The 21,443-nt window shown below is 40.0% G+C and overlaps 1 protein-coding gene across 1 annotated transcript in view; it reads right to left on the bottom strand.

Moving 5' to 3' along the window:
• The window catches only part of ANTXR1 (ANTXR cell adhesion molecule 1), a 263,047-nt gene that overhangs the window by 226,430 nt on the left and 15,174 nt on the right, over positions 1-21,443 (bottom strand). Inside the window, exons 2-3 of the mRNA XM_040224080.1 lie at positions 9,845-9,916; positions 4,988-5,059 (exon numbers count right to left, since the gene is read on the bottom strand). Coding sequence (XP_040080014.1) covers positions 4,988-5,059; positions 9,845-9,916 — 144 coding nt within the window. The remainder of the gene's footprint in view (positions 1-4,987; positions 5,060-9,844; positions 9,917-21,443) is intronic.

Raw genomic sequence — 21,443 nt, 5'->3', positions numbered from 1 at the left:
AAAACTAATTAAAATAATGAGGTACTAGCATAAGAACAGACAAATTCAGTACATCAGAATAGAAAACCAGCAAAGGATCTAAGTCTATGAGAAAGTTTAAACTTTTAAATCAGTAGTAAAGGTTTACCCAGCATCTAAATGATTTTAGAAAAACCACCTAAACACCTGAAGAAAAATGATGGACCTCATACCTATATCAGGTTAATTCTAGAAGTAATAATATAAAAAAATTATTAAAAAGTACTGTAACTAAAGGTAGTCAAAGGAAAATAGTAGCCCAATCATAATTATGAACACTGATTTTAAGTTTCTGAATAAAATACAGAAAACAGAATTCAGCTCTACTTTAAAATAATAAAATATTACAAACAAGTGTAACCAGAAATGCATCTGACCCAATAGTAAAATATCTTTTCAATGCATTTCACTGTATTAGTTAGGTCAAAGAAAAAATATGATCTCAATAGATACCAAAAATGCATTTAATTAAATCGAGTATCTATTTCTAGTTTCTTTCACAGGAAGAGTTGGACTTCCTTGACATGGTCTCATTTCAAATGACGAAGCATTTGAAGCATTTTTCTATTAAGATCAGGAAAAAGACCATCCAGGGAGTTTTTAGGGACTCACGTGCAATAGTTAACACTAAAGTAATTCTAATAACACTTAAATTAACATCAGTTAATTTAACACTTAAATTAACTTAAATTAATATGTTAATGAAGAAACCTAAAAAAACTTGCTACACATTGTCAATTATTTTTCAAACTGATGACGCCAAGAAATCTTGAAAGAGCAACATGATAGAATGCAAAGCACATGAGTTGGACTGAATCCAGAATCCAGAACCAGAATTCCAGTTCTGCCATTTTCATTCTTTGACCTAAACAAGTTGTCTAAATTCTCTGAATCTCAGTGTCCTTATCTGTAGTACTGAAGCAGCAGCAGGTAAGATGGAGTTAAATTTGCTGTCTCTTCTGTTGACTGTAAAAATGTCTGGACAAATGAAGAAAGCAAACACAGTAAAACTCTGAAACGCAAAAAATTCAGGTGAATTGGAGAGTTAAAACCTAGAGAAATAACCCATACAGGAATGAATTCCATTTTTTTTTCATTTCCTTCATAGCTTTAATCTGAGGGTGGTCTCGGTCACGTGGCAGTAGCCTGGGATGTCACCTGAAAAGCTAAGCAAGTCCCCATACTTTTGGCCTCTGGGAAAAGATGTCCCTGTGGTCCAAAGAATGTGGAGGAAATCCCATTTCTATTCTCTTTTATTACTCCTGGCTTTGTCCCAAGGGTGGCCTCAGTACAGAACTGCACGCAGCAATGTGGTGACCAAAACTCCAAGAGGAACCCTATTTTTCTTGCTGGAAGACTTGGAAAAGGGGGCCCTCACTGAAAAAATTAGCATGTGGGGAATCCTAGAGAGGAGAGAGCTGGAAGAGGGGATCCTTCTAACTGTGTATGAAGCTGTGTATGTCCCGGGCTCATCTCTGAACTGCACATGTGCAGGAGAGACCCAAAGCAACTTAGCAAAAACTGAAAACTGAACCAAAATAAAAACCACCACCCACAGAAGAGATAGAACTTGTGATCTGAACTTCGCCATGGCGACTGCCAACTAAAGCAAACAAACAAATGAGCATTCTCTATAGGATTTGAATATGACTCAGTCTTAACAGTCTAATATTAAAAACTTTTAGAATATAACCTAAAATTGTTTGACATACAAATCACCTGGAAAACGTGACCAAGTCTCAAGAGAGAAGGCAAGAAGCCAATCCTGAGCTACTGGAATTATCAGTTATAATATAATAGTTATTATATAATAGGAGTGAAAATAACTATTTTTATAGTTATAGTATTATAGTTATAAAACTAGAACAACAATATAATCCATGAGGTAAAGGTAAACATACCTAAAATAAAAGGAAAGACAGAAATTTAAAAGAACCAAATAGATATTTTAGGATTGAAAAAATACAGTATCGGTAATAAGAAGTTCAGTAGATGAGCTAAGCAGCAGCATGGAGATGTCAGAGGAAAGTCAATATGAAGATAGAATGACAGAAACAATCTAGTATAAAGAACAGAAAGAAAATTGCAAAAAACAATTGCACAGAACTTCAGGGACATGTGGAATAACACCCAAGAGGTTTAACATGTATGTCACTGAGATCCCAGAAGGAGAGGGGAAAACGACCAGTGCAGAAAAAACTATTTGAAAAATAACGGCTACAGAGACACCCAATTTGATCAAAGTCATACATTTCTAAATTCAAGGAGTTCAGCAAATAGGAAAAACTCAAAAAACAAGCAAAAAAAGAGAGAAAAAAACCAGCCATGGCAGACATATCATAATCAAACTGCTGAGAACTAAAGGTAAAGAGAAAAAAAAAATCTTTAGTCAGTGAAAAATGATACTTTACATAATTATTTTTCACTGTATTACTCCAACCTTCCCCTGGTTTCTCTATGTGGATCTGACGCCAAGAATTGGTTTCAAATGTACCTTTGATATTATTTCTTTTAATATGCCCCAAATCTTTTGCTCTTATTGAAATGAGAATCTCTGCTAATTCATGTCTTGTTTTTCAGCGAGTTTTTAAAAATTCTGTAAGTTTCCACATTATTATACAGGTCTAATAATGCATCTTTCCCTGTCTTGCAGGGATATTATGAAGATCAAACGAGACAATTGATTGTCATAATAAATATAAATATTTATTATATTTCAAAAAATATAAACTAAACCACTGAAAGTTATATATTTCAGAAACTATCAGTTTGGGAGCTCTAAAGCCTAATTCGTTACACCAATCTCATGAGGAAGTATTTTAAATACTTTCTGGCTTGCCCACATCTCTCCACAGGCTGACAAGGTTGGGGATGTGTCAGTGAAACATTGCCATGCTTCACCAGCTGATCCGTAGTGTAGGCCAAGAGGTCACCATATAAGACTCATTCAGTCTTTGTTTGATTTACAATGTTGTCTTAATTTCTCCTGGACAGCAAAGTGATTCACTTATATACATTCTTTTCATATTCTTTTCCATTATGGTTTATCCCAGGATATTGAAAATGGTTCCCTGTGCTATACAGTAGGACTTTGTTGTTTATCCATTTTCTATATAATAGTTTGTATCTGCTAATCCCAAATCATTCAGCCTTTAGCAAGGTATTTCTGGCTGTTATTTGATGTATCTTCATCCTTTAAATATTAAATGCTGCTTCCAGAAAAGTAGAAATTCTAATCCCACTCTTCTCCTTGGCACAAGATACTAAGAGTAGTAAAGGCACAAAAAACTAGATTCAAAGTCAGATTCAGATGACTAATTTGAACTAGCATAACCAAAATGGGTCTGAAAGCCTCAGCATTCTTAGTGTTTATAAATCTGTGACCTTCCTCGACCTCTCCAACTTCCCAGAGGCTATGAGCAGTAGCACACAAAATATCCACAAGGGATGTGTGAACTTGGTCTCTTGCCAAACTCTCAGGCATGGAGTGAGTGGAATCAGCATAACGCAGCATTAGGCAGCCTTGGGTTGCAGGAAGACGTGAGGAATGGCTAAGAGAGGAGTTTTCTCTAAAGAAAAGACATCTTTGGAAATTAAGACTGAGATATTATCATATATAAAGACTGAGAGAGATTAGGAGTCTTGCGTGTGGTCCACAGGATAGAGACAGTGTCTCAGAGTTTCCTAAAATCCTTGGCCAATCCTGAAGGGAAGTCACAGAGGCTTCTTGGGCGTCATAAGTCTCTGATTACTAGCAGGCGGAGCAGAAAGGATGTGCAGCCTGCATCCACAGTGGGTCCTGCTCCTTTCTTAGGAACAAGATAAGGCTCAGTTTCCCCTTCTGTCATAAGGAATAAGAAACCTCTATCTTGAAAATGGGGTTTCAGTGCGTCTCATATGGCATGAGTGTATATGTAGACACTGCTAAAGGTGTAACAGGACTTGGAAACTTCCATGTGGTACGGAGGACCCTTTTTGTTACAGATGGGAAGCAAAGACATGGAGAAAAACAAGGACTAGATCAGATGTGCTGTGTGAGTGCAAATTTCAGGAAACCTTACTCCATCTCGTTAGTCTTCTAGAAGAATGGTATAGAATAAAGTCCTTTACCCTCCCTGTACTTGCTCTTCCTCCCTTTCTCAATCCTGTTCACATAAGTCAGTCAATAATCCCAAGAGTGACCCACCCTGGGGACTGTCTCATGTGGACCATACCACTTTTTAAAATGTAGACAAAGAATCATTAACTCAGGAAAAGTGTCATCTCCTATATGCCACCCTGCTACTGCTAAGTCACTTCAGTCATGTCCGACTCTTGGCGAGCCCATGGACTGCAGCCTACCAGGCTCCTCCGTCCATGGGATTTTCCAGGCAAGAGTACTGGAGTAGGGTGCCATAGCTATGAATAAATGGCATGTCTCTGTTACTGCTAGTTTTCACCTAGAAGTGGTAAAACCCCAAACAGTGTTTGTGTTTCGCTAGGTCTAAATAATCCTTTTATGTCAACAACATTTTTCCACACCTGATTCAAATTGTCTTTTATCTTGTGGTACCGTAAGCCTTCCCTTTCTATTTCCTGCCTTTATAATTATGGATGATAATATTTCAAGTTCTTACTGCTCTCACAGTGCTCAATCCACAAAATAAATCTAATTTAAATAAAAGAAAATATAGTCCCCTAAGAATTTGGTTTGCTAACATTTTGCTCCACGTCAGCAGACTGAGTCAGCAAGGTAAGATTTACCTTAATGTGATTCAGTCATTTATAAAGTTCCACCAACAGCAGGAAATTCTATCAAAGTCATTGCAGAGTAAATTAGCAGATGGGTCAATGTGCAAAGTTCAAGGCATAAGTGAAAAGAGAACTATTTGATTAAAATAACAGGTCAAGGCTGGCAGGAGGGCACAAATATCAGAACTACGCGATAAAAGATGGGTTTTGTAATGACAGGGATGGGGAGCATCCTTACCTGTCTTCTGTGAGTTTCATTAGAGTTGTTCCTTGAGTAGAGAAGACAATAAAGGACATTCTTAGCTGTGGGCTGGAAGGAAAAGCAATTCTATTAGGGCAGAAAGAGACACAGTGGAATGCCATTCCCTTCTAGGCTTCCCTCTCCTTTTTCCCTTCTTATTATGACTGCCAGAGTTGCCAACCTACAACCCAAAGGGCACTTCCACAGCTGGAGTTGCAAGTATTCAGCCACCAGAAAACCTGAAGCTGCGGATCAAAGAGAAGACTCTTTGTCTTCCTGGAAGCTGCTTCTGATTTGACACCGTCACTCAGTGAATGCAGATTATAAGAAAGAAAGCTAAAGCTCATCACTTTCCTCCACTATGTCTGAAGTGTGTCTCTAGAAGACTGGTTTGCATGCTGTCTATACAATTCAGGATCCCAACAGAAAACAAAATTCGTGGGTGTCTCCGCTTTAGTCTGGTGTATCCTATAACGAATGGAGTGTCTTAGGCAGTGGCAGCTTTATGCCATTAGTCATCAATATCATACAGTTTATTTTACTTGCAAAGTAGGATCACAATCAATTTGTCATCTCTATTTGGCTTTCTAAGGAGGTTACCTTGTAAGCAGAGCATGTGCAGATGGGCCACAAGAATAACTATTCTACTTGGTAGTTAGAACTTCTCATGATTAATGACTACATCAGCATGGTTTTTACATGGCAGTGATTGGGAACTTTATCAATGTAAAATCTACACTCTGAAAGATAGAATAACCCTCAGGTGAGGACAAACATAACTTTTTGTCTGCAAGATGGACTGTCACACTACCATGGATCCACCACTGGAATGCCACCCTTTGGGGCTCTCTCTAGGTAGCCAGCTGGTTTCGTAATATCAACCTATTTCTTCATGATGCAATAATTTCTCATATCTGACCTGGCCACAGATCTTATAGTTCCCACTTCCTAAAATGTTTCCCCAAACCTGTTCTCCTTTTCCTGACAGTAGTAATTATTTCCTAATTGGTGACCCAGCTGATCATCATTTCTTGCTCCAATTCATTCCTCACATTGCTTCCAGAATTATTTTCCTAAAATATAAATCAGAGCTTGTCACTCATCTTGTCATCTCTATCAAACCTCCAATGGCTTCTACTGCCTCCAGGATAAAGTTTACATCCATTACCTTATGTCCAGTGCATCTTTGGAAACCCTTAGCGTGGTCTGTAATACATAGTAGGAGCCCAGGCAACACCTGGTAAGTTGAAATTGGCCTCTTGAGAAAGACCTGGGTTCTCTGTCCATAGCATCAGGCTGCCTGTTACTACTTCACCAGTGCTGAGGATAGTACATCACAAATGATAATAGTAACAATCATAATTTTCATAATAATATAATAATCGCCAGTCCAATCATGTGCTTACTATGTGTCAGGCACTATTGTAAGTGATTCCTATGTATTATCTCACTAAACTTGTAAAAACTTTATGAGATCATTACTATTACCAATCCTATTTTCCACAAAAGGAAATTGAGACTCTGAAAGATAAAATAATTTTCCCAAGGTCACACAGTGGGAAAGCGGTGAACTCTGGGCTTCAAACCAAGCATTCTGATTCCAGAACTTGGGTTCTTCACCACCATGTTATACTGCCTACCTTATAGAGAATTATTAAGCTCTGGAAAGAACGAATTTGAAATGCGGGAAATGTAGGTCTCCAAACAGTAACTGGTATATGAGTCTGGGCTGAAGACATAATTTGGGAATTCTCAGCATACTAATGTGAGTAAAATTGTTCAGAGTGTCAGCAGGGAGATGGGAAGAGGCCAAACCTAGAACCAACACCAACATTTAAAGGCCTGGCTCCGGTCAGTGGATGAAAGGTGAGCCAGAAGTCAGTGACGGACAGGATTTCAAGGAGAGATAAATCTGAATCCAATGAAGTGTCTCTAACCAGCAGAGCAAGCACTGCATGGCTCTCAATGGGTTTTTCCTATTGACCATCACTTTGGGATTGTGGTGAGAGTAAGCAGATATAAGGGTGGGGATAAAGGCAGACGGGCATGGGTTAAGGAATAAATGAGAAGTAACGATGGAGCCAGACAGTCTTTAAGGATATTTTAGTGAGAAACTGGGAAAGAATTAAGGTAGCCTCTATAGGAAGACAGGACCAGGAAATTCATTTTTTTTAATGAGATTTTATCTATTGGCAATGGAAATGGAGCCAGAGGAAAGGTAGAGAAAAATACAAGAAAGAAACAAAGACCTGGGAGAATATTGGAGACGATGGGATAAAATGGACTAATGTGAAAAGACTGGCGTTAAATAAAGGGGATACTTGAATCTCAGAGACAATGGGAAGGCATGAATATATCTTCTAAGAGGAGGATTAGAATAAGAGGTAATCCCTTGCCTGCTATTCTCTGGGCTTTTGGTGAAACAGCCGGTGAAGTTCTTTGCCAAGAGTGATGGGTATGAGGTGTAGTATGAGGGTTTAAAGAATATGGTGAAAAGTTATGGTATTGAATGAGCATGTACTGTATGTTGGGCACTATTGGAGGCCCTGGGACTGCAGCAGTTAACAAAAGACAGTTCCTCCTTTTGGAGTCTGCATGGCAGCAGTGTCCTGGTGCCACATTTTGATGGGGGTCCATAGCCAAAGAGGACCAGAGGAGACAATGAAAGGAAGGTGGAAACTCCCTGGTGGTCCAGTGGTTAGGAGTCCATGCCTCCACATCAGTTCGAACCCCGGTTGGGGAACTAAGATCTCACATGCCTCATGGCACAGCCAAAAAAAACAAAACAAACCAACCAACCAGGAAAGTGGCTCCTGGTCTGGATTAAGCCATATCAACTACTCTGATTCTTAGTTTCTTTGTCTATAAAACAAACAGACCTGGATTAAATGGTCTCTTAGTTTCCTCAATCCCTACCTCTAATTTCTTTGAATCTAAAATAGCAAAGTGTCTGGAGGTGCTGAAGGAACTGGGGAAGAGAAGTGTGGAGTGCCCACTCTAAGTCAGGTGCTGGGTTTGTTGCTTTGAGCACATTTTCTCTTATAATTTTCACATGTAAACTGAGGTTCAACCAAGGTGAGTCAGTTGCTTTGGTTGCCCAGTGGAGCTTGGATGCAACTCCATATCTGTCTAACTTCAAATCTTTTTTCAGGAGACTCCTTTGCTTTAGAGGAAACAGAAAATCATCAGAGCAAATAGAAACATAGCTGCTGCTGCTGCTAAGTCGCTTCAGTTGTGTCCGACTCTGTGCGACCCCATAGAAGGCAGCCCACCAGGCTCCCCCATCCCTGGGATTCTCTAGGCAAGAATACTGGAGTGGGTTGCCATTTCCTTCTCCAATGCATCAAAGTTAAAAGTCAAAGTGAAGTCTCTCAGTCGTATCCGACTCTTAGCGACCCCATGGACTGCAGCCCACCAGGCTCCTCTGTCCATGGGATTCTCCAGGCAAGAGTACTGGAGTGGGGTGCCATTGCCTTCTCCATGAAACATAGCAGATACTCCCAAGTGTCTGGAGGTAGATTTGTTTTATATCACTCCTGGATGAGAGTGTAGGAAGGGACATTATGGGTCAATGACAAAAGGAAACTGGAACTGTCCAACTATTGGGTTTGTATTTGCCTCAAAAGGCAGCAGCTTCTCTAGAAACTAGAGCTTTTCAAGCTGGCAGTTAGCGGGTAGCTTTTAGGATAGCTTGGAAAGTTATTCCTTTCAATTCTAAGCTTCTATGAGTCTCTTAAATATTTTGTTTCTCTCCTTTCCCCCTATTTTTCCTCTCCATCTCCTCCCAGCTTCTGTTTTCTCCATTCATCTGGGCTTATATGCTACTTGCTCTAGTTTTCAATTTTTGGCATCATAGAGAGGACACCCCTTAACCTGCTCCCTCTGGTCAGGCAGATGGGTACATGTGGAGACCAGCAGGTGAATTTGCAGGGAACACATTTATCAGTACCCTGGTCTCAGAGGACAACTTGTCTCCTGAGTTAAAAAAAAAAAAAAAATCTTACAGAAGATGTATATGGCTACTCACATTGGCTGGAAGACTCAACAGAGGCCACCAAGCAGAAGCGGAGTTGCTTTCAAATTTACAACACCCAGAACAATTTTTACCATAGACCTGGACACCTGGTTTAAATTCTAGCATATAGGTGAACGCTATGATAGTTGTGTTGTCATTTGGCAGCTGCACCCAAAGAGGGTAAAATGACCTCCTTTCTTTTACTAGTGGAGTCTACATTTACCGGACTGCTAAGACCCCTGCAACGTTTACAGTGCCGATGTTCAAAATTTCATTGTCCTCTCTTGGACATATAGTTGAGAATGCTCAGAGCATTCTATCCCATAGGGCACATAGCCAGGCTGAACAAGCATGGTGCTTTGCCCAGGATTGAGGAGAGCTCCCAGGGTATGAAACTTTCAATGCAAAAACCCAGGAGGTTCTGGGCAAACTGGGATGAATTGGTCACTTTACACTCCATAAGGTGTAAGGTGACCTTACACCATGCACATGGGTCCAGCTGGGATGAGCCAATTTCTCCAGCATAATGCACTGTGAAAGAAAATGTTAATGATCCTTCTAGAAGGATATTATTTGACAAGAGAGGAAGAAAGTTCAAATGTTGCTCTTATAACCAAATTGGGTTCCTCTTGAAAACACATAGTCAAGTTATTCTATTTAAAAACAAAACAAAAACAAACAAAATAGTCTAATATGTGGCAAAGATAAAAACAAAGGCAAGTTTCTCTTCTAAGGTCTGAGATTCTACCTTTGTCAAAAAGCACCCCCAAACTAGTCAGTAATTAGAATAGCAAACATAGGCTGCGTTTACTTATGGCTGAGAACTACATATTTCTCACCTGATGAATTTATGAGCCAACTGTTCCACAAAGTAATAGATTTCATTCCAGTGGTGCAGCACACTTCCTGACCTAGGGAAATAAAGCAGATATGACTTAATCAGGTGTTCATTTGTCTTTACCTTGTGTCATATATTCTATTCTTTTACAGTTGATCTATCCTTTAACAGGGCTCACCATCTGAAACTTCCATAACTTTGGAAATTACCTGAAAGGATGCTTAGACTTAATTTTAGAATTCTGAGAAACTTTGGTTAAGAACTCTCTTCACTCCACCTCCGACTCCTTACCACCCCTACTCTATACACTCATATGTCAAAAAATTCCTGGGCCCAGCCAGATTCACAGGTTAGTTTCACAGCTTTAAGGAATAGTTATTTTTGTGCAATTTATTGCTCTGATTAGAGAGGAAATAGTATTCCAATTCATTCAAATGAAATTGGCACAAACTACATGCCCAAATAGACAAAGAAAAACAAATTCCACTCCTCAAAAGAGTCAAAATTCACTGGTAAATACTGATTCAAAGTCTCTAAAAAAATATTAGCAAAACAAATCCAGCAGGAATTCAAAAGAATGCTAATTAGTTAATTGGTTATTTATTTCAGTAAGATATTGATAGTTCAAAATTTAAGGATCCAGTATTTGGCCACCTCATGCAAACAGTTGACTCATTGGAAAAGACTGATGCTGGGAGGGATTGGGGGCAGGAGGAAAAGGGGACGACGGAGGATGAGATGGCTGGATGGCAACATCGACTGGATGGACGTGAGTCTGAGTGAACTCCGGGAGTTGGTGATGGACAGGGAGGCCTGGCGTGCTGCGATTCATGGGGTCGCAAAGAGTCGGACACGACTGAGCTACTGAACTGAACTGAACTGAATGTAACTAGTCATACTAATACTTAAAAGAAGAAAAATGATACAGCCCCTCATCATTAAAAGGGATCCTTTTACTGAAAAAAAAAGAGGGAAGCTTTCTCTAAGACATATGGAATCATAGCACTTTAGATTTGGAAATGGGCTTATTTCCCACAGTTGACTTCTGTTTCACTGATACCACTTACTACTGCTTCAATTCAGCTTATAAGTATTTTTCATAGTGCTCATACTCAGTCTGTTGCACTGACTTCATAGTAACTTTTTCTATTTTAACGTACTCTTCTGTAGACTCAATGTTCTTTTCCTTTTATTAAGGATCTGTTTCAGCTGAGCTCTGCATTTCTGCCTGTCATAATTGTTGAGGTTTCCTTTTTTGACTCTGACATTTTGTACTGAAAACATTTTCCACTGGTTTCAGATAGCCTTTATTTTTATGTGCTCATCTACCTTAATTTTAACTTCCAGAAAGTTATTGTTATTTTTGTTTCAGACTATTTTATAGATCTTTAAGATGAATCTGTGCAAAGTAAATTTTATGCCTTTTTTTCTGTGATTCAATATGTCTAGGAATTCTCATTATGGTTAAGTGTATTCCACCTTTATGAGTAAAGTCTATTTTTTTCTGCCCCACATCTAGTAATGATATGTCTGTCTGATCTGAACAGAAGTGATACAATACGTTATGGTCAAACACTGCAAGATTACGTATCATAAGGATATGGAAGTTCTCCAAGTTAACCTGTAACTTCAATTCTAGGAAAAATTCTGAAAAAATGTTTTGTCAAACTCAAAAACTGACTTCAAAAATGAAATGAAGATTAAAGTTATAAAAGTAATCAAGGTAATAATGAAAAAGAACAAAGTTGGAAAGCCTGCCCTATCAAATATAACAACCCCATACACATATGTAAGAGTAGACCCAATGGAGTAAAATGGAAAACTACATCCACACCTCAATGTATGTAAGGTCTTGCTATAATACATAGTGAAAGAGGTGATTCAAATTGTGGAGGGAGAACAAACCCTTCCATGTCATTGCTATGACAATGGATTTCTAATTGGAAACAACCAATCAGATCACCATCTCATACCAAATATAACCCTAGGTGTACTAAAACCTAATAGGAAAAACAAAACTTTCAATCCATTGGGTGAATTATAGAAGATTTTTATGTCATCAGGGTAGTGAAGAGTTCCCTCAACCAAATACAAAAAGGAGGAATTGTTCTTTACAAAAAGAATCATTATGACTATTATAAGTGTGAAATTCTGGATGACAAAAGATAAGGATGACAAAGGCAAAGATGAGGAAGAGATTGAGAGATGTTTGCCACAAAAATAAATGGCAAAAGATTAGTGTCCAGTATATGTAAATAATTGGTACAAGTAAATGTTAACAAGGCAAACAAAACAAAAATAGACAAAGGATCAGAACAGGCAATCCCTTGAAGGATGGTAAATCAGCATTTGAAAAAATATTCAACTCCTCCTCTAATAAATCCAGAAATGCTTTGTTTGGGGAAAAGCAAGTAGTTTTGGGGGGCAGCAGCATAAAGCCTACAGGGTTGAGAAGTGGGGAGTTGGGGAGATGCAGAAGGAGAAAATAAACCTTTTCCAGTAAAACTTTCTATTCCAGCTTCTCAGCCTTTATACATTCTCTCTGCTTGAGACACAATGTCCACACTGGCAAACTCTTACTCATCTGTAAGACCCAACTTGATCTCTGCCTGCTGCCTTCGACCAACACAGATGGGGCTCACTGCTCTTGCCCCGGGATCTCAGGGCACTGTGTCCATCTCTGTCATCATCCTCTGATACTGGGTTGCCATCACTTTTTTTCTTCAAGCCTCCATTGTAAGAATGTGAAGGATATTTGCCTCCCCAGCATCTACCTACTGGTTGGATGGAAGGAAGGAAGAAGAGCATGGGGAGACGTCTCTATTGCTCATGGATGCCTCCTGATCTTTTGCCAGCTGGTCCTGGCTTCTGGCCTTGTTTGGATGAGCGTCTCAGGCCTGAGACTCAAATAGCTCCAGACAATTCCTGTGACCCTATGTGATCCCAAGGAGCCTTCCCAGAGGGGCCAATGATTCTAGGGTACAGGTCCTCAATGAATGGGCCTATCTAACCAATGGTATATCTCTGAGTTTAATGCAACTGGGAGTCTCCCAATAGCTCACCAGAAGAGCATATCCCAGCCCTAGGACTTTTAAAGCTTTGGAACGTTTTTCATTAGAACCCCAGCCATCCTCTTGGACATGTTTCAGTTGTATATTTAAAATCTCAAAGACTGGTCCTGATTCCCTTTCTTCAGCCAAAGGGTAGATGCTCTGGTCCTGGGGGATCTTAGTGAGGGTCTGGCAGATCTGGCTCAGTGCTGTGTATGTGCTTCAGAAGAGCCACCACGTGACTATTAACCACAGTCTACTTAAAATTCTACAACTCTTTCACTAGAATCAAGAGATCTCCTTGAACACTGGTCATCTGTGCCCGCTGCTGAAATGCAATACCGTGTTTTGCAATGCTGTGTTATGACCCGGACAAGTATCATCTGAAATTTTGGTCACTGAGGAGTAGGGTAAGATACCTAATGACTAGAGAGGAATCCCCACAGTTCCTCCATCCCATATCTGATTTTCTCATCAGTAGAGAAGTCCTATAGCAAGGGAATTAAACTGGGAAGGGAGGTAAAGAGTTGAAGTAGGGACGTGAACTAGAGTTGGGGGGCCTATTCTTGGCTGACTACTAAAGAAGCAGGGGTCTCAAGTAAATCCTTTTTGTGTTAGCAGTTTTTCGTCCTCAAGAATTGAGCACAAATCATTTGCATTCTTTTACTTATTACAAATGGCGCTAGTGGTAAAGAATCTGCCTGCCAACACAGGAGACATAAGAGACACGGGTTGGATCCCTGGGTTAGGAAGATTCCCTGGAGGAGGGTATGGCAACCCACTTCAGTATTCCTGCCTGGAGAATCCCATGGACAGAGAAGCCTGGTGGGCTACAGTCCATAGGGTCACAAAGAGTCAGACACAACTGAAGAGACTGCACATATATACACACTTATTACAAAGGATCACCCACTGTTAATTCACACTTTCTTTTGTCTTAAAATATTTCATTTGCACTATTCCTCTATCTGATTGACATGTAAAATTTAGAAACTGTTGGTACTCATCTTTGATTTCTAGATGTTAGATATAAGGAAAGATCCAAGAAATATTCTGGAGTGTTGAGAAAATTCCAAATCCATCTGGAACACTTTCTTGCCAATGGGCAGGTGCTGTATTTTCTCAAGAAGAAAATAAGATAAAACAAGAGGTAAGGGGATATTGACAGGCTTGCTTCTCCTGTCCCAACTATACTAATAACTGTCCTGTTACTGTCGAAGTTTGTTGTTTCATATGTACTCATGATCATTCTTTACACAATTATATAAGCCTTGACCAAAATATATCCCCTCTGGGACACCCTTGAGATGTGCATAGCCTATTCCCTCCAGCACTGAGGGTAAACATAACATTTAAAGATTCTGGGAACAACACTGACTTTGTCTTCTCTTCTGTTACATGGGACCCCAAGGGGCCTCAGCTACTAAAGCGGCATAGGAATATAGGATTATGTAAGTCTGCACCTTGGAATCCTTCTAGTCCTCAGGACTGACCCTTCTTAACCCACATATTCATGCTCTGTGCTCCCCAAGATCAAATAACCACTTAGAGAAGGAAATAGTCCCATGGCAGCTCCTTATGGTTTTAACATGGAGGCAAGCTTGTTGGGCATGCAGCTCATTTCTCTTTAACCGAAATCCCCAGGAGGAAGGGGCTTCCCTGCCTGGTACCATGGTCCTTTCCCCTGCCTCACCACCACCCACTGTCTACAACTGGACTCCTAACTCTGAACTCTTAACTACTTCATCCATGGAGGATCTTGAAACTACCCCCCCCTGAACCAGACTCCTGCCCTTCTCTCATGGGGACAGATACACTGGGTTTTTTATTCTGTTTGGACTTTCTGTTAAATCATGCATGTCTCTCCTGTACTTTGCCGTGTGAACTGATTTTCTGGTTTGGAATCTAAACTAGTAGATACTCCCAGAGTAAGCCCAAGATGGTGTGTCCATGTTCCAACATGGCTTCTTTTCAAGCTTGAGGACCCAAGTGGACTTCTGGTCACAGCCAGGAGAAGTAAGGTGTTGGTTGGGGCAGCTTCTCTCCACCCTACAATGTGTTAAATATCTCATTTATCATGCCAGACTGTTCAAGAATTACTGATCTTAACATCCCAGCTATGGGAGCCCTGATGTTCTCTTCAATAATGGCTCATCTAGCCATGGTTACCAAAGCCCCAGGGTAGAAACAAAAAGTCCTGCCTCAGTCAGTTCAGTTGCTCAGTTCTGTCCGACTCCTTGTGACCCCATGGACTGCAGCACGCCAGGCCTCCCTGTCCATCACCAACTCCCGGAGTTAACCCATACTCATGTCCATTGAGTCAGCGATGCCATCCAACGATCTCATCCCCTGACGTCCGTTCTCCTCCCGTCTTCAATCTTTCCCAGCATCAGGGTCTTTTTAAATGAGTCAGTTCTTCGCGTCAGGTGGCCAAAGTATTGGAGTTTCAGCTTCAGCATCAGTCCTTCCAATGAATATTCAGGACTGATTTCCTTTAGGATTGACTGGTTTGATCTTGCAGTCCAAGGGACTCTCAAAAGTCTTCTCCAACACCACAAGTTCAAAAGCATCAATTCTTCAGCACTCAGCTTTCTTTATTGTCCAACTCTCACATCCATACATGACTACTGGAAAAACCATAGCCTTGACTAGACGGACCTTTGTTGGCAAAGTAATGTCTCTGCTTTTTAATATGCTGTCTAGATAGGTCATAACTTTTATTCCAAGGAGCAAGCGTCTTTTAATTTCATGGCTGTACTCACCATCTGCACTGATTTTGGAGCTCCCCCCCAAATAAATAAATAAATAAAGTTTGTCACTCTTTCCATTTCTTCCCCATCTATTTGCCATGAAGTGATGGGACCAGATGCCATAATCTTAGTTTTCTAAATGTTGAGTTTGAAACCAACTTTTTCACTCTCCTTTCACTTCATCAAGAGGCTCTTTAAGGTTCCACTGAACTCTGTTGTGGATTTTGTTTTTAGAATTGTTTTTAACATACAATTGCTGACAAACTATAGTCAAAGAGTTGAAATATCCATGCTTTATCCAAGTCAGTGGATGTAAAATGTCCCAGATATTTGCCTCAACTAAATTCTAACTCATGCAAATCTAGCCCCTGAAGATTTCCGTGGGCCAACTGGGTATCAAGATGCTGTAGAGAATTCAGGTCCCTTCTTAGGAGCTCATGCTTTGGCTCCACAAATATATATCTCAACAAAATTTGGAATTCAAGTAGCCTCCCAGGGAATTCTGCTTGAACACAGTCCTACAGAGTTCAGTGCTTGAAGATTCACTTACTATATCTGGATCCACTCAAAATCAGTCACCTCCTCTTCACACCACTTTCTGCTTGGCTTTCAGAAGGGTTCCCCAGACCACAAGGAGGCAAAGCCACTGGTCCCTTGAGAAGGTAACTGCTGGGAGCAGCTCCAGGGCTCCTTACTTATTTTTGTTTTTCTAGGCCCTCTCCAAGGTTTGGAGCCTGATAAGAAAGTCAGTACATCTTGTGTATTCACTGTGTGTTCGCAGAGAGGGGTTTGCATGGAACTTGACCTGGCCCTCAGATGACTGCTCAGTTACTTTCAAGGATCTCATATGCAAAGAGTAAGAGCAAAAGAAGAACCCTGGGTGTCATTCTGATTTGTTTCTGAAACACATTCTTTTGTGTTTATGGGAGTTTCCAAACCTCCCTGTGGTTGAGCTCCTTTAAAAACACAAGTTCTTTCCATTAGCCACAGATCAAACCAGTCAGAAAGAATCAAGTGGACCAAATTGAGTTTAAATTGTCCTCTCCTTGGCATAAGGGTCAGAGTGAAATGAAAGGGAAATAAAGAGAGCTCACAGTTGGAAACATCACCCAGGAGTGTTTTAGTCCTGGAAGAGCAGAGTCCCAGTAAGGATGGAAATTATAAAACTGTCTGTCAGGTCCTGCTTTTCTTCAGCCCCACCCAGCTGAAGTCATTCATGTCCTCAGTGACCCACCAGGTCCCCAGCTAATCCTGCAAGGCTAGGGCAGCCTCCGGCGCCACTGAGCAGAACAGGCAATTAATTCTGGCCCCACGTTCACTTGTATCCCCCCTCCCACCCCCTACCCCACTCCACTTCTTCCTTGGCCCTTCTTCCTCCTAGCCTCCCTGCACCCTAATTGGCTGGAGCCCAGAGCTTCAGCTCTTGTCCTCTTCTGATTGGCTGGAGTCATGAACTCTAAAAGCTGATAGCAACTCTTACCCTCCTCCAATGTCTTCAGTGCAGACCCAAATCAAGCCACTGAACACTGTATCCACCCTGCTCCTATCTGTGTCTGGAGGCCCCAGCCCCACTGTACTGACTTGTAAGGAATTTCCTTGTTAGTCCACCTCACTGAAGGCTATGACAGCAATGACTTTTATGCTGTGGAATGCAACCTATTAGTGATTTGGGAAATCAGTTTGGTGGGATGTTGCCAACAGTTAATAAAAATGAAATAGAATAGAAATATCAGAATATATTGCATACCATGACAGAAAGTCATGTTATGTGAAACTTTCAGTCAACTATGCGTAGGTATATAATGCACAAATACTGTGTCAAGATGTAAACTAAACTGTGTTTTTCTCGTGAATGCTCAGGAAGATACTAGACCAAAATATGCAATCCTTTCACCTCCACTAATTTACCTTTTCCAATACACACACACACACAGAGCAAGAAAAGTCTAAAGATATTTCTGATATCAAGTTTTGGTACATTTGGTGCAAATTCAACACAGAATTGTTGTTAAGAGAACAGAAAACTAGTGAGTTGTCTGAAAGCAAGATGTGATAAGCCTGAAAGGCCACTGTCAAAGCCAGCAATGTGATCTGTGGATGAACACCAGGTGACCGTGACAAGACAAGGTATGGTACTATGGATGCCAGAAAAGTCAGTCACCCTTCACGTGCAAGCCACAAGGACACAATGAGCCCCCTTCAAGCACACAGCCATAGGAAGGAGAGAACTGGCGGTGGCTCTGAGTTGTGCCTGACTCTTGAATCATGATCTTTTCCAGTGAGTCGGCTCTTCACATTAAGTGACCAAAGTACTGGAGCTTCAGCTTCAGCATCAGTCCTTCCAGTGAATATTCAGGGTTGATTTCCTTTAGGATTGACTGATTTGTAAGCTAGATAAAAGTAAACTACATTTTAGGGGGCAGTTGGGGCTTCCCTGGTGGCTCAGAGGTTAAAGCATCTGCCTGCAATGCGGGAGACCTGGGTTCAATCCCTGGGTTGGAAAGATCCTCTGGAGAAGGAAATGGCAACCCACTCCAGTATTCTTGCCTGGAGAATCCCATGGACGGAGGAGCTTGGTGGGCTACAGTCCAAGGGTCGCAAAGAGTCGAACACAACTGAGCGACTTCACTTTCATATGTGAATATAGTATGAGCAATTTTTTCTATGTGGCATAAAAAATTTTATACTTTTCACTTTCTCTTTTGAGAATCCATTCTTTAACTTTTATATTTTGCTGTACAACCTCATTGATAACATTACTGTGACATTAACTTTTCTGGGGCCATTACTTGTATTTCTTTTATATTATGTCTTTTTCATATCCTTTATTTACAAAAGTTTTCTATTTTGATGTCAATACTTTCAAGTGATTTTTTTTTTAAATAAAGGTATGTGGGTGGTATATATTTTGGATTTTTCTATGTCTGAGGAATTTTTATATGCCTTTGTATTACTTACCTCTGGTTTCATAATTTTAATCTCTGTATTCTTTCTGCTTGAGTTCTGGAAAAAGTTTCTTAAACTGTCTTCTGATGAGCTGAGTTTATTTTTGTAATATTCTTTGTGGTGGTCATTTTTTCCAATGAATTTGAATACTCAGAAACAGCATATTTTCTCTCCAAAAGTTTCTTATTTTCAGCTGTTCCTTTCTCATAACAGACTGCTCTTATTAGTTGATGTAATACCATCTCAAAATTTAATGAAAATACTAATGAGACATATTTGCTTAAATGGTTTGGATGGTCATTGGAAGTTCTTTTACATAATCACTATTAAGTTTTTTTAAAACCCTAATTCACTTTTTGAGTAACTTCTTAAAGAAAATTATCCCCACTCCCCCTTTTAGAAGAATCTGTATGTATTTGAAAATGTCTTTCTGTTTTCATGTAAATGACATCTTGACAGAACATTTTAGGTCATAACTTTATCCATTAAATTTTTCTAACATTTAATGTTGCAGAACCTTTGTAGGTAACCTGTAATTTTTCCCATTTATAAAATTTTTCTTTTGTTTTTGAAATTAAACATTCTTACCAGGAAATGTTTAAGTACAAATCTCTTTTAATTAATTTTGATTATTACTTGATGAGTTGAAATCTACATTTTCAGGTTTTTGTTTTTTAGTCAGGGAAGTTCTATCAAATTGTTGAGTGCATCTTCTGGATTATTCTTTAGAATGCAAATTATCTGGTATACTGGATATCTATTTTTGTCATTCATTATTTATCATCTTCTCTCTCATCACCTTTGTGTAACTCATTTCCTATTCAACTTATGAGAACTTCTCAAACACTCCTTCACCCTTCATTTTCTCATTGTCTGTTCTTTATTGCTTCTCAGGTGGCTTTATGACTTTACAGTTTTCCATATTATTTTATATTTCCTTAACTGTTTTAGGTCCCTTTTCTTCTATTTTCATATTTTATCACCTGTCTAACAAAGTTCTTATTTTATTTAATGTCACTGAAATAATAAAACATATGGTGCTAAAACTGACTTCTTTTGCTGTTGAAAATTCTTTCCATAGACATGTTCTTCCACCTCAGGAATTTTGTTACATCATTTATTTTCAGTTGCTAAAATTTTGTAGGCCCTATTTTCATTTTTCAGTGTGGGAAGGTGTAACTGGGTCTCATATTTGCCATATATATGGCAATGTCTTGAACTTGCAAACTTCTCTAAAAACTAAATCTGGGGAACAAATATCATATGACGTTGCTTATATATGGATTCTAAAAAATAAAAAAGGTACAAAAGAACTTATTTACAAAATAGAAGTATAGTTATGGATGTAAAAAACAAACTTCTGGTTACCAGGGATAAGGGAGGGGAGGGATAAATTTGGAGACTGGGATTGACATACACCCTCTTATATATAAAATAGATAACTAATAAGAACCTGCTGTATAGCACAGGGAACTCTACTCAATACTCTGTAATGGCCTACATGGGAAAATAATCTTAAAAAAGGTGCACACTGTGTTGTACACCTGAAGCTAGCACAACATTGCAAATCAACTACACTCCATTGAAAAAAATTTTTTTTTCTTTTTTTTATTTTTCAGAAAAGAACTCAGTTTGGGGGAAGGGAGTTGGCCTTAATAGTTAAAGTAAGCTTATGTTATTGTTGCATCAATTAGGGGAGAGAAGGGAATATAATAATTCTTCATCATTTTTCACAAAGGAATCTCATCCTTGCAAGGTTTGTGTGTTTGTTTTGGACAGGGCCATATCAGTTCCAGCTTGCCATATGTTGGGCTTTTGGACCTGATGTCTACTCCAAGTTCACACTGCTGTGCCTGACCTCATTCCTGATCCCTACTGCATCCACATAATCAAAGACAGGACTGCCATTTCCCTGGAGGCCCAGGATATGTGGGGAGGACTCAGCAATGCTGGAGGGAGTCACTGTCACGAAGATGCCTGGTGTTCGTGCGCTCTCTTTTGTGGCTTCGTTTCCCCTCGACTGTCCTGCACAGATGCCTCTGGGTGATACTGATGCCCCGGGGTAGCAGGGCTCCATGGAGGTGGCCTCTGTTCCTCTGATGTCACACTCTTTCCTTCAGACTCACTTCCAGATTTGGGATTGTTCTTGAGGCTCCTCCAGAACCCTCCTCTACACGTTTTTCTAACTTGGCAACAGGGTTGAAAGCAGACCCGGCCGGACCTCCTGCAAACTCAGCTCATCTGCTTTGTTCCTAGTAGAATTTCTTACGAGGGTGCTGGAGGTCAGTGTGGCTGTCCTCCACGCAGGTGGCGGACACGCAGGCGTCCTGCATGGACCTGACGGAGCCTTCCCCAGATGCCTCCTGAAGACTTTCTCTTTCGGGGGATGAAACAGTGTTAGATGATGGTCAGGGAGGCAGTGAGAAGCTGTCTGTGTTCAGCTTCTTTTTCAGAAGTCATCAACAAACTTTATTTCCTTTATCTCAGACTAAGCCCCTGAGTTCATTCAACCTTACTTTCTGCATTTATGATGTCCTGAAGCAACACTTCCAAAAGTCACCAATGCCTTTAGCATAGGACCTTTCGCAGTTCCTTCTTGCTGGATATATTTGTAGTATGTATAAATAAAGAAGAGTATGTATTGATGCAGCAAAATGATTTTTGAATGCCTGGTAGGCCCTTTAGAATCTAAAAGATTAGTAATTACAAAACAACATGCACTAAGTACTTATTAGGCAGCAGGCATTGTGCTGAGCACTTTACATGCATTGCCATTTAATAATGTGGTGGTTTAGTCTCTCAGTCATGTCTGACACTTTGACACCTAATGGACTGTAGCCTGCCAGGCTCCTCT

Source organism: Oryx dammah, unplaced genomic scaffold, assembly GCF_014754425.2.
Source record: "Oryx dammah isolate SB20612 unplaced genomic scaffold, SCBI_Odam_1.1 HiC_scaffold_25, whole genome shotgun sequence".
In the NCBI taxonomy this organism is placed as follows: Eukaryota; Metazoa; Chordata; class Mammalia; order Artiodactyla; family Bovidae; genus Oryx; species Oryx dammah.
Note: the sequence above shows the minus strand (reverse complement) of the source record. Positions and strands in the feature narration are given on the sequence as shown.